This window comes from Perca flavescens, chromosome 6, assembly GCF_004354835.1.
Source record: "Perca flavescens isolate YP-PL-M2 chromosome 6, PFLA_1.0, whole genome shotgun sequence".
In the NCBI taxonomy this organism is placed as follows: domain Eukaryota; kingdom Metazoa; phylum Chordata; class Actinopteri; order Perciformes; family Percidae; genus Perca; species Perca flavescens.
Genome location: NC_041336.1, coordinates 14,704,947 through 14,719,148, shown reverse-complemented (window position 1 = coordinate 14,719,148; position 14,202 = coordinate 14,704,947). Strand labels below are relative to the sequence as shown.

The window sequence follows — 14,202 nt, the reverse complement described above, 5'->3', positions numbered from 1 at the left end:
CTGCAGTTGTGACTTTGCCCCTTCTTGAGATTTACATCAAGATATACTTGCAATGGAATAAACATTTTCATTCACAAGTGTTATTTAAACCAATTAACGAGTAAAAGCCTTAAAAGAGAGTTATAGTGCAATGACTCCACAGAGAGAATGCTAAGTGCAGCTAATCATTCTCATGGGAAAGCCTAGTTCTCTCAAGTTAAGGTAAGGCATTGCTAGTGGGAAGAAACACTGCAGAAAACCGGAACATCATGTTTAGCACGATGCACTACTGAATCCACAGAGAACAGCTTTTCTCAACCCAGACTGACAATTCAAAAGGCATCATTAGATATAAAAGATTCTGTTCATTTTTTTTCAAAAGGAGAACAGCAGTGTCAGCGTGACTTCTTCATGATCTCCTCTTAGGAAATGTGTGCTGTAGTTGTAGTAGTGGCTACTATAGATATAGTGCATCCATTATACTTAACTCCCTTATTGTATATAGTATTCACAGATGTCACAAGAAAGAATTAACACAAGAAACGGACAGCTGGCATTCAACCTCAGTCAACATTAAGTTTCAAAACAATGACAGTTTAAGTGCTGGTTAATTAAGAATATTTATATTTTAAATTTTTTAAATCCTAAGAGTGGATAATGCAACACATCTAGAAATTAAAAATGCAACAGCACAAATAGGCTCCCTAAAGCCTTGAAGCTAGTAAGTGAACATTGAGTAATAAAAATGGTTTTGTCAAAGTGCTTTTGAGTTATCTCCTGAGAAATTAGGATTTCATAAATTATGGCAAACAAGGCTGAGGGGAGATTTTGCACTACTACTACTATTATGAGTAAAAGCTAAAGTTAGTGTATCTCGTATTCAACATTTCATTTGTATTTTTTTTTGTTAACTGACAATTGAACAATAGGACAAGGCAGAATGGTTGTTACTGCTGGATTTCTACATATTGTTAGCAATTAAGAGTTGTGGTGAGCTAGCGTATGTAGCTAACATTGTTTTCAATGCCCAACTGATATAATGTTGTATGGTATATATATGACTTTGTGAAGCACTCTTAATTCAAATAATATGACATAATAAGGATGTATTATTTTTGATAACAAGTAAATTCCTGAAGCTGAACTCAAAATTAAAAATGCCCATTTCTCATAATGTTTTGTACTGTAATCGTCTTTATAGTCGTAGGCACCTATTTACAGCATTCATGTGAATGAGCAGTGCAGCATTCAGTGAGATAGATAATGTTTTGGTGACTGAAATAGTATCAGTATCGTCTTTCCTGAAAGACCATTTATATTTCCTCGGGTTACAAGATAAGAGTCCTTCCTCAAGGAAATGTATGGCATTTTGACAGAGTTTTATGTCCCTGGCACCATATGACTGATCGGCTTTTTTGTATTTATTAGTGCTCTGATGCAGCACCATATACTCTTCCCTGCTGACAATAGCACTTTATAGTGTGGAATTCAATTGAGTTACCCGTTGCTTCACTTCATTTTTAGTGCAACCAGAGAATGCATCTGGATCTTTCCTCTGTGTAGTCATAGTGAATTAAGGAATGCTACTGTGTTACCTTGTTTGCAACCATGTAACGTCTTTGTCAAACCATAGAGGACAAATCCAATCAAATTTGGTAGAAGAGGTTAAAGAACTGACCACTCTGCCCCCCTTCTGTGGGCTTGTTACTCTTTAGAATTGCCCTCATAAATCTTCTCAGGAAAGTAACAAAGTGCACAAAGCACAAGGGTATTTTAAAGGTTGTCAGAGATGAGATATAAAGTAACTTTAACACCAGTCAGTGAGCCATTGTAAACATAGTATTACTCAGCAGAGGACCACTCAAAGTCAAGGCTGATGCTGATGTGTACCGTCAGTCTGGCTATATGTACTATATCTTGGATTTATCTCACTTTATATATATATATATATATATATATATATATATATATATATATATATATATATATATATATATATATATATATATATTATTGTGTACATCTGGTAAACCTGATTAGCTGTGAAATAACAAAAGAACATGGAAGGAAACTGTCTCAATTATACTTGTGTGAATTACACCTGCTATGTCAAAGGGCCACTGCAATGTCATGTATTGGTTTTGCTAATTTATATTTGATATGACATCACACATCCTACATTAACGCTGTTTCCATTGATCAACTTGTATGCCAAGTGGTTTGACAAAACTCATTTCAGACAAGAGATTTGTTAACATACTACAATCAACTGCAAATGCTATTAATCATCAATAGATCAATCTACATTGCTAACTTAATGCAGGCATGTTTAAGTAGCAAGTGGTATTAGGTGTGATTACAGTGGTGAACAGTAACCTAGCTGTATACTGTGTATGAATCAGATTCTTGTGATAACGATTAATGCAGCAAATACTGGGCTTACACCATACTAGAAATAATGAAATTAGGTGTAGTTTTTATATTCCCGCAAAAGCTTTTGATGAATATATTTTCAAGAAAAACACATTGTTATCAAGTTAGATCTCAATGCAACATCAAATAATAGTTGTCTGCGAGTGTGATTGAGGACAAAGTGAGTTAGTTAAGTTATTGCTGTCAACTCTAAAGGCTTTTGTACTAAATGTAGAAGCCTAAGGAACACACAGTTTACTGGTCTGATCGGTCCATTCTGAATTATTTGCTTAGAGTTTGTCCAAACTGTCAAACTGGCTTCAATATCCGCTTCCTCGCTGACAGCGCCTTGATCAGCAGCAGTGCCAGTGCCAAAAACATTTGAAGGCTAATTAACAAAAACGCAAGCGATCATGTTTCTGCATTTGTTTAATTCGGTAACAGTGTTGGCAGGTACTCTCACTTTGTGTTGTGTGCAGGCTCAGAACTGATGCCCAAAGCCCTGTCGACCAGGATCATCGGTGGGATCTGGTGGTTCTTCACACTCATCATCATATCATCCTATACGGCTAATTTAGCAGCTTTTCTCACTGTGGAGAGAATGGACTCGCCTGTGGACTCAGCCGATGACATCGCTAAGCAGACCAAGATTGAGTATGGTGTGGTCAAAGATGGCGCAACCATGTCTTTCTTCAAGGTATATTACACACAATAAAGAGTAGTTGTTAGTGGGTCCAGCTATTTTATCATTATAAAGTTTTAAATTAAAAAATACTAGTTGGATAAATTACTGAAGGTAAAATGCAGATATAGAATAAAATATGTCAACCACAATATAGTCACTGAAACTGGTTTTTTCATGTACTGTCCTTTACAGTGTGCAAACAGCCATACTGTGTAGATGAAGCATGCCAATTACAAACATGTATAATAATCACAATATTAATAATAATGTTCTATGTGTTAAGAAATTAGGAAATCTGTTGAATCTTGAGTTAAGTTGACTTTGTTAAAAAGAACTTTTTTTTCTATATAGTAGGCCTATGTTTCCAAAGGAAAAAAAATCTATATATATTTCCAGTTAGATCTTAATTCCCACAGCAAAGGCAAATTCTTCAGCTTCTCCACTTCTCTACAACTGTTTGATGTGTTCCTCCATAATGATTTTTTTATTCCAAAGTTTCAGCATGCCTGCAGGGTCTTTGACTTTATTTTATTATTTTAAGCTTTGCTTTAGATGCTATTGCTACTGTGATGCTGAATAACACATGTAACAGAGTTACACTTTCTCAGAGATAGAAATGAAAACACTGCACATTTCCATTGAAGGCAGTCCATAAGTGTAAGACTTAAGTGTGACATTCAATAGCAAGATAGACATCGATTCTTCCAGGGCATCTGTTTGCCCTAGTATTTTTGGCCCCAAAGATTTGTAGTGGAGCTCATAAACACTGTATGACTCATTGAATCTGCTGAATGGTGTGTATACTGGATCCCCCAGCTTTGATTATGTAATTGGGTTCAGGGCTTTTGTGGATATCATGTGGGTTTAAAACAATAGTATTGTCTTGGAATTGCACCCCAGCATTTTTATAAAATATATATAAAAGTTACTAATTACAATACTGTAAGATTGTTTACTGTTTGCATTGCATCCCACGAATATGAAATGTGATAATAATTAGTGCGCCTGACTCCAACTCAACTTGTTGACTCCTTGAAAGGAAATCCACCTTCTCTTTCTCTGAAAAGCCATGTAAAAGAAAGTTATTTTAGACCATTCAGTGCACTTTGATAAATCATAGTTGTGATCGTAGCCTCATAAATAGGAGTAACAGGTGTTTAATTACCTCATCAGAGTTGCATGGCTAGAGTTCCCTCTGCCCCCCTTGCACTTACAGAAAGGCCTAATGATGTCAATTCAATGAGGCAGAGAAGCATGATAAATACTGAGGAGACCGGGGAGTATATAAAAGCTTCGCAGATGTACATAACTGGATGGATTCGGTTCTAAACTCATGTTTCGGTAACATACTAAACTGTTTTTTTCTCTGGATTCTACTCAAATATGTGATATGAGTTGTAGAGTCCACTCATCTATCTAGCCACCAGATAGCAGTTAGATATGATAGTTGTGTAGACAAAATTAGTGACAAATCCTTAGCCTGTATGCTTTTTTTCCAACTTGTTTGTGATTTCTGAGTCAATTCACTACTTCCGCCACCTTTCACACGACTTTGTCTGGGTGTAAAACTTTCTCCTTGGTTTGTCATTTTCTCCTCCAAATATGCATCCTGGCCTCAAAAGACTAATATAGTATAATGTCAACTTCTACTACATACATGATTAATTCACCAGCAATGTTTTAGTGTTGCCAGGTTGGCTCAGTGGGTAGAGCAGTTGCACATATATTGAGAGGTTTATGCCTCGACGCAGAGGTCCAGGTTTCGAATCCGACCTGTGACGATTTCCTGCATGTCTTCCCAGCCCAAAGCCCAAAAAATAATCTTATATATATATACAGTATATATATATATACAGTATATATATATATATATATATATATATATACACACACACATCATGCCAACAATTAATATTTTAATAGCTTATGAAAAAAGGGTATGTAAGAAGGCTTTAGGTTGCCCTAACAGTTATTTTAGGCCCAGTTTAATATGCAACTTAATTTCATACAATATGTAGTAGGGGGTCCCTGCTACATCTCACTTTAAGTTAAGGGGACCTTGGCTTAAAAACGTTGAAGACCCCTGATGCAAGGGGGAATAAATGCCATTAAGGACAAAAGCTTAACCCCAAAACGTGGGGACAAAACCCCACTTCCACAAAAAAAAACTTTTCTAAAGGTCCTAATGACTATAATAATGTTATATTAAAATCATACCTGCAAACTCAGAAGGGCTGAAAAAGGTGACACATCTCTTCTGTGTTTTTCAGACAACAGCAGCTACAGTCTGGTGTTAGAATCCTCTAGTGAAATACAGACACACTTTTACACCATTTAGCTGTCAGCATTTTAACCGTGTTTACTCCAGCTGCTAGCTAACGCTAGGCTAACATACCTGCTGCCAACTGTAGTGTTAACTAGCATCCCGTGCGGCGATGTTTCAGTTCCCTCTAACGTCCGTTGTGTAAGGAGTAGAAAGTATAGATAATTGCGTGAAAATGTAAGGAGTAGAAGTAAAAAGTCTGCTGTAAAATAATTACTCCAGTAAAGTATAGATACCCAAAATTTCTACTTAAGTGAGGTAATTAAGTATTTGTACTTCGTTACTTGACACCTCTGCTTACATACAATCATGCATAATAAAAAAGCCATAAAACAAACAAACCGAACAAACCCCAAAGACTTGTGTTCCATTCAGTTCTGTATTGTACAGTCCAACTGCTGTAGGCAGGGTTGCTGCTTTCAGCCTGTTAAAGCTATGTGTGTAGTTTCTGTCACCTCCATGAGGAATTCTAAGTAATGACAACAACGCTGTCGGCGCGTCAACATGATACGTGCCTTCCGTGATCGCGCAAGTGCCCCCACCCCTCCTCCATGCAGTTGCTAGTAGCCAAGGAGGACATGGAGTATTAAAAAAACATGATGGACTCTTCAGAAGAGGGAATTACCCTCACTCAAGCTACTGCGCAGGAAAGTCATCGGAGGACACAATCTTCTGACCATAGTCATACTGAGAAATACAGAGAGAGTTGTGTGGAGCTGATTGTCTTAATTAGCTTTGTAGCAACTCATTTGGCAATGGCTTGAATGTAACGAACGTTCATTAATATAAAAAAATGACACACTAAAGCTTTAATCGAAGGGCACACGTAAGCAAGTCAACGGTTTCCAAGGAAAGTAGCTTTCACCTGCTGTTAAAGGTTGAAGGAAATTGGAGGTTGTACAGCATGCGATATTGCATTCTCAGCAGAGAAAAGGCATAAAGGGGGAAGCTTTCTATAGCTTTTTAAATTGTACATTGCTGTAATGCGAACCAGCATCACTTGTATAAGTTTACCTCATCTACTCATCTGGGATTTAAAAAAATCATTAAATCCTGTAACAAAGATGCCAACTTGGCAACTCTTGCTATACATCCTAAGTGGTACTTTTTTGTGCTCATATTATGCTTTTCGGCTTTTTCCCTTTTCTTTATTGTGTTATATATCTTTTTTTGTGCATGTAATAGGTTTACAAAGTGAAAAAAAATCCACTCCAAAGGGACTTACCATCTCCAACAGAAAACACTGTTCACAAACTGCTCCAAACAACTATATTGTAGTCCAGCCTTTACTTCCGTGACGAACGTCACTTTGTAACACGTTATAATGCTTGCCTTGCTGCTAGCGTGGCACGCCCTCATACTCTGCTTCTGACTAGCTAGCGGTGCTTACCTAGCTACTGCGCATGTGCGACTCCCAACAAAGATGGAATAGAAGTGTGATGACTCACTCCGTTGCTAAAACAGAGAGCTCAACACACAGGGTGAAAAGAGGAGCTGCGGGAATGTGTGGTACAACAAAAATTTGGTGTTTTTTGAAAATTAAACCCTGTAAACCTATTCTGATATAACCTCTAAATACAATTATGAACCTGAAAATGAGCATAATATGAGCACTTTAAGCAACTAGGACTGTGCTTCTACTGTAGTTAAACATAATTGAGCACTTCTTATAATAGCATCTTTCACAATTTGAAATGGCTTATAGTCTTTAGACAGTAATTATCTAGGATTAGACATGGCATAAATGTGACCTCATATAAAATTGCATGAAATAACACACGCCTGATGCAAGACTAATGGAGAGGCATTCTTTCATTGCTGCTTCAGTAGCACTTATGAGAATACATCTGTGCAAAGCTTTAATTTATTGTCCTTTAATCCTGTGACAATGGAGATCTGTAGGAGGAATCATATAAACATATTAGGTCACTGGCTAGAATCTGTATTCTTCCTCAAAAGGGGCTAGCAAGGTTTCATGGTTAGCAGTATTTTCAGCATTAAAGGGGTGATACAATGGTTATATAGGGTATTTTCTCTCTGTTCCTTAAGGTCTCCTAATAAGGTATGTAACATTGGTTGGGCTGAAAATGGCCCAGGTGCTGTTCTAAGGGCCCTACTGCAGGGTTGCATTAGGGCCTTATATGGCATGCTCATGAATATTTAGATGAGCTGCGCACTGATTGGTTGGTTGAAGCGTGCACACACACACATTACTAAATTCACTTCTGAGACTTTTTTATGCGAGAAATCAACTATGTCGAGCTCAAATATTTGCCGTTTTACGAAAATGTATGGCTAATTGCAAATTTGATCCGACTGCGTCGGAGTTCAGGAGCTCTGCCGCCCAGCCTGTCCACCTTCACAGACCCCGCTGTGAGCTGGATGGAGCTCAGTCATGGCCGGCAGCCCGCGGCACTCCATACCCAGCGCAAAGTCACCGTTTCTGGGTTACTGGACTACCAAATGACGCTGCCCTGATGGAGTTCCACGGCCGACAGCACGCTGCGATCCATACCCAGCGCAAAGTCACCGTTTCTGGGTTCACAGGAACAAATTACCTCTAAAATTCACAAAAGTGTTAGCTTTGTAAGACCTTAGGGTAGCTGTGATATAAATGCCGTGATGCAATTCAAAGTGTAAATATACTAAATTTATGTTGAAACTCACAGCGGGGTCTGTGAAGGAGGACAGGCCCGGCGGCGAGGCAGCAACCCAGGCAGGGACCGGCCGCTATCACTAGGGTTGGTTACCGTTTGGATTTTTACGATTCCGATGCCAAACCGGTACTTTTAAAATGATTCTAATTCCTAAAACGATTCTTGAAAAACTGAAAAATGACATAAAAGAAAGGCGTTTTTTTAAAAATTGAAAATTATTTAAGTTGAACAATATATCAACGTTTTAAAGTACTTAAATATCTAATAAGTAAACCTAAGTCACCTAACACATAAGTACAATAATTTAACAATTAACAGTTACACTAACAAAATAAATGATGTTGAGTTGGTATGCCAACCAGCTTCAAACTTTAGCAGTTCTTTTGCAGAAAAATGACCATATTTGCCTTCTCTGGCAATATACTACACCTCTCCTGACTTATGGCATGTCCTGCACAGGAGAAAACTCTCTCAGACGGTGTCCAAGAGGTCTGTACACACCCAGGTATGAGTTTGAAAGGGCAGACAATTTGGGGAGACTGTCCCGCCTCCCCCACCACCAAGCTACAGGGTCTTGTCCTGAACGATAGACTAGCAGAGCAAGTGTAATATGTTTACTAGCGATCACGTGCAGTGAATGGTTAATATGCTTTTACGTCCGTTTTGGTGAGCCCAGAGGGAAAATATGCCATTTTAAAAGTAACCTACATTTATGGTAGCTAGCTAACGATAGACTACAGAGAAAGTGTGAAATTTTTACGTCCGTTTCGGAGCATGTACAAAAAGCCGTCTATCAGTAGTGATTGTAGAGTGCATGTCCAAGAATAGCGCGGACACACTCTTCACAAAAAAAGGGAGAAAGAAAAAAGTCTGCCGCTGTCCGGAGCGACAGAGGGAAAATATTTCAGTCGGAACCAAAATTTGCGTTCTAATCCGGTCTGAATACTACCGTTTGCGTAGGAACCGGTTCCATAGTGGAACCAGGTTTCGGTACCCAACCCTAGCTATCACGTTAGACTGCGGAGCTCCTGAACTCCGACACAGTCAGCCACCGAGTTGACGTCAACTATTAGCTTTGTTGAGCAGTTTCAAATTGTGAGATTTGCATAGGAAAGAAGTGTCAATAGGACTTTGAGGTTCTCTGTATGTCCTTTTTACCCACCAAACTGTCGTAATTTAAATATGACAAGGTACACTCAGTTTTGCATTCTATCACCCCTTTAACACTTTGGGCTATAATGTTTGGAAGTAATTTAGTTCAAGCAGATTTTGTGTTAGTGTAAATAGCATTGTATATTTTTCAACCACTTTTTCCTTACCTGCAGCAAGGGATATTGTTCAAATCAGGTTCAAAGACACATTTGTTTTTAACTGGCTCTTTTTATCCCTTACAGAAATCTAAGGTTTCTACTTTTGAGAAGATGTGGGCCTTTATGAGCAGCAAGCCAAGCACATCACTGGTAAAGTCTATTGAGGATGGGATTCAGAGGGTGCTGAAGTCAGACTATGCCCTCATTATGGAGTCCACAACTATCGATTACATTACTAGGAGGAACTGTAACCTTACACAGGTGGGAGGGATCATCGACAGCAAAGGCTATGGCATCGGCACTCCCCTTGGTAAGACCTGCGAATACATTTGAGACTACCAAGTAAAAAAATTCAACCCCTTTTTTATACGTTATGTATTGCCTTTTGAAGGATGAGGGATTGCTTTTTAGACAACACAGCAGCATAAGCTGTGTTTTTTTATTTAGCTACCAGTGAGACAGTATGCCACAGCGTGTTTATGAACCTTATTATCACAGAATCCAGCTGGCATTTCTTCCAAAGTAAAACGGTCCTTATGTTGCTTCCAGGCTCCCCTTACAGAGACAAAATCACCATAGCAATCCTAAGCATCTTGGAGGATGGGCGCCTACACATGCTGAAGGAGAAGTGGTGGAGTGGGAGCAGCTGCTTGGATGAAGAGCGTCACGAGACGGGCCCCATGGGTATTCAAAACCTGGGTGGTATATTCATTGTGCTGGCATCTGGCCTAGTGCTGTCTGTTTTTGTGGCGATTGCTGAATTCATCTACAAGCTAAGGAAGACTGCAGATCGTGACCAGGTATATGTCCCCATAAATCGCATACATAATGTGTTATATTCTTAATTTAATCTTTAGTCGGGTTTGGATGGATGGAAAATAAGTAACATTAATTTAATTACACTCCACTGGGATTTCAGTTTCATTTACCCTTGATTTTAGCAAATAAGTTGCTAACCATGCCTATTTTGTTATGATACTTATTACACATAGCCTCTAAACCAAAGCCGTGCTCTATTCATGGCTTTGAGTTCAAACACGTTATAAAAAGGATTTGCATGCCTTTGGCTAATCCCTTGGAGTACTTGGGCCATAACACCACAACATTTACTTATTTTAACAGGCATAATTGCAAATTGGAGCATAGAGAATTAATCCATTATTAGTCATTGGAGATGTCAGAATAGCATGAACCCTTTACTGTTGTAAATCACTAATTTGAGTCATGCTAAGTGAGTAGTTGCACGCATGTTCACGCACCATACTTGGTCACTCTGACACAGAAGCAATAATGAACCATGTGCAGGCTAAATGTGATAGTGGTGCAGTTTGACATTGCTGACAGCCATGGACACACAGGCGCACATCCACACACCAGCAGTAACACAACATGAATGTTATGTTCTAATGCATTTTGTGATCTTTAGACTGTCGACACTCTCTGCTGTCAGAAAAAATTTAAAGCTAAGGCATTTACCCCCCCGTCCCTCTCCCCTTTTCTCCTTCTTGCATCCATCCCCGCACCCTCCCTTTTCGCCCAGAGGTCTTTGTGCAGTGCCATGGTGGACGAGATCAGACTGTCGTTCACCTGCGAGAGGCGGGTGAAACACAAGCCTCAGCCTCCAGCCATGGTGAAGACGGATGCAGTGATCAACATGCACGCTTACAACGACCGACGACTCCCAGGAAAGGACAACTTGAGCTGCAGCACTGGGATGACTCCCGTGTTCCCATGACAATGTGCTCCCCACAGGGCAAGACCCTCCTGAGCAACGTGTCAGGGGCCATGCCAGAGACTAGAGACAATGGCATAGATGGGATCACCAGATTCACCATTAACCACAGTGACATGGGGACACTAACAAAACATGGGCATCTCAAAATGGCAGCATCAGCCACACAGGTATGACAACATTCACCACTGTATTCCAAATCACAAGAGGTTAAAGTAACAATTGGGGAAGGTTCTGGGAAAACAGTATACCCAAATAATCAGTTTCAAGTCTGATGTTTACGTGCGCAACACAAAAACACAAGAAAATACACATTGTTCAAGGAGTGCTCAATCAGTGAAAAGACTGAGAATTTTATTGAAAATATGGACTGAAGAAGAAGAAAGTTTGTTAAAAATGGCAATAAATGACAGAGGAAAAGGAAGAGCAGTTTTCATTGGAGATCAGTTTTGCTACACATTACTATTATGATATCAAGTTCTCACCTTTATCCTGCTAATTTACACAAACTCCCGAATGGCCTTTGAAGGCAGAAAATAACGTTACCTCAAACATGTTGTCGAGGCAAAAATGGTTATCTTTGAGTCATAAGCTGAAGGAAATGAGACAGGACCTTTTGAAAGCATGGTTCACAGGTACACATGTGATAACCTGTAAGAAAACTCTTTAAGTATCTGCAGTATTGTTGTTGTTGGAAACCCATAGAGACACAACTGTTCAGCAGTAAATATGTTTGTTAAAGTTGTCATGTGAAATTAACTATATTGTTACACACAAGCAAATACTCATTGATGAAGAGATTGATTTGAGCAAAAGTACATTTTATGTCAAAATTATTTTGTACATGGTTGTATTTTAATCAGTTTAATATTGATTGCCAAAGATCTGACCATTCAACAGAACTAGATACAGTACAGTATAGGCCAGTACCTTCTAATTTTTTCTTTTTAGAGAGCACTAATCTTGCATTCAATGCAAAGTAAATTGAAGTGGTTTAAATGGGACGATTAAGGGATCTTGCTATAACAGTTTTTCCAACCATGCAGGGTAATATTTTTCCAAAGTAAATTGCAATTGGCACAGTAGTGGCACTGTATTTGCAAACCAATTCACCTTAAAGTACAGTATTGCTATTAACACTGTAATGTAAAACAATCATTGCATAAGAATCGCAAAAAACAAAACAAAAAAAAACGTCCATTTACTGATAGAACGTCTTTCTTAAAACACAACCTTGGTCCTGTGTAATTTGCAAAATGATAAATCACGAAAATATTGTGCTATTACATGAACCAATTTATAAAAAGTTTGTGCTCACCTTTGATACAAATGGTAGCATGTCTGCACATATATGTACATACAAAAACATATATACACATGTATGTGCAGACTCGGTTGGAAGGCATTGGATCAGGTATTTCTGTATTTTCGTTTAATAACTAATTGTAAATCACAGAGACAAAATGTATGAGACTGTGACCTAAAAAGTAAAGTGCATTTTTTTTTACTGCATTTAATTGTGACGTAGCCATCAAAGTATGTGCAGGACTTGTGTGGCTACAGGACCATTGAATGTTCAAAATACTTCTAAACACATTTTTGAACAGTTCATTTTTTAGGTGTGATCTAGAGGCTTTTTGGCAGGAAACTTTTTGTTTTGCATTATGAGAATTCTGAATACTGAGCGTGGTTTTGATTTTAAATGTTAACAGACTTTTGAAGGTTATCTCAGACTTGAAAGTCTTCTGTTTTACTGTTTAATTACCTGATGTGGACAGAATAGATTCATAGGTGTAGTGTATGAACATGCGGAAAGATAATGTGGTGAAAAGACAAAAGACAGATGATTATTTTGTGTGGTCATGCGGACTTTAATGCCTATTGAGTAAATGTACTGTACATCTTCAGCAAATGTCATGATGTAGGAAGATTCGAGGAGTCTGTGAGCTGCTGTCACCCGGGAGCCGAACGAACAGCAAACCTCTGTGAGGTTTATGTTGTCGATATGTCAAGACTAAAAAAACTTAACTATATGATTCAAGAAAACTCCAATCTGTAAAACTTAGCCTTGGTTTGGTAGAGATTCACTGTATAATTGTCGATGGATTACCTTCTGCAAAGTAGAGTATGTAGATAAGATCCGCAGGAGAAAAAAAATGTATTTTGCTAAATTTATACTGTTATAAATGAATTCTGTTCACAGTCAAATATGTTATAGATGCTATTTATTTCATTAGAGAGGTCACTTTAACCTACTTCCTCACTTTACCCCAGTTCCACAGCCCCAAACCTTATTTATTTAATCAAAATGCATTATATTATGGTATATTGGATTACTATCATTCAGATGGGAAACTGTATGTAAATTGTCTTTTATGATGGCTGGCAGATTTCTATAAGGTAAACATGAATTGGAAATGTGTGGAGCTTCCCCACGAATTTAGGGGACATATCTTAGAATAGGGAGAATAGGATTATCTTGTGTAACTGGACCTTTACTGCGCCTGAAATCCCAATTAGGACCTGGTCTAAAGTATTGCCGCGGCTGATGCGTGGTTGTACAATATTACTGTTACCCTAATGTGTACTGTAGCTTTCCATGCAGGTGATTCAAAGACTCAAGTTTGTTTGTATTTCACCTCTGTAATATGTGAAAATAATTGAAAATGTCATCACAATCAAAATCAGTTGGAATTACAACAGGCTTTCTGATTTGACTGATTCAGTCAGTTTGGTTACTGAATATACATCTTTTTTATAGATTAATGTGAATAACAATGTAATTTTACACAAAAATTGTATGAAACGTGAGAGAAAAGTAATGTAAGCTACATGACCTGTGTTCCATTAGCAGTGTGTGATATGAGTTCTTATTTTCCAGCAGTCACAAAGGTATGCCTTTTTATGCATACCTTTCTTTTGAGTTGCACAGCTTCTATTATTTGGCAGAAAACCTCTCAAACAATACGATGAATATGTTGGTGCCAACCAGGGTTTTCTTTGTGGACATGCAGAATTTCTATGAATATAGTTTTTGTAAGGTTTTGTAAAAAAAAACAGGAAAAAAAAGATTTTGTTTTCCTAGTAACTGTATGTGTTAAGAG

At 38.2% G+C, this 14,202-nt stretch overlaps 1 protein-coding gene across 1 annotated transcript in view; it reads left to right on the top strand.

The window, feature by feature from the left end:
- Positions 1-12,127, top strand: part of grik3 (glutamate ionotropic receptor kainate type subunit 3) — a 78,177-nt gene extending 66,050 nt beyond the window's left edge. The window contains exons 15-18 of the mRNA XM_028579910.1: positions 2,871-3,088; positions 9,451-9,676; positions 9,916-10,166; positions 10,907-12,127. Of these exons, the coding sequence (XP_028435711.1) occupies positions 2,871-3,088; positions 9,451-9,676; positions 9,916-10,166; positions 10,907-11,101 (890 nt within the window). The 3' untranslated portion in view covers positions 11,102-12,127. The remainder of the gene's footprint in view (positions 1-2,870; positions 3,089-9,450; positions 9,677-9,915; positions 10,167-10,906) is intronic.
- The last annotated feature ends 2,075 nt before the right edge of the window (positions 12,128-14,202 follow it).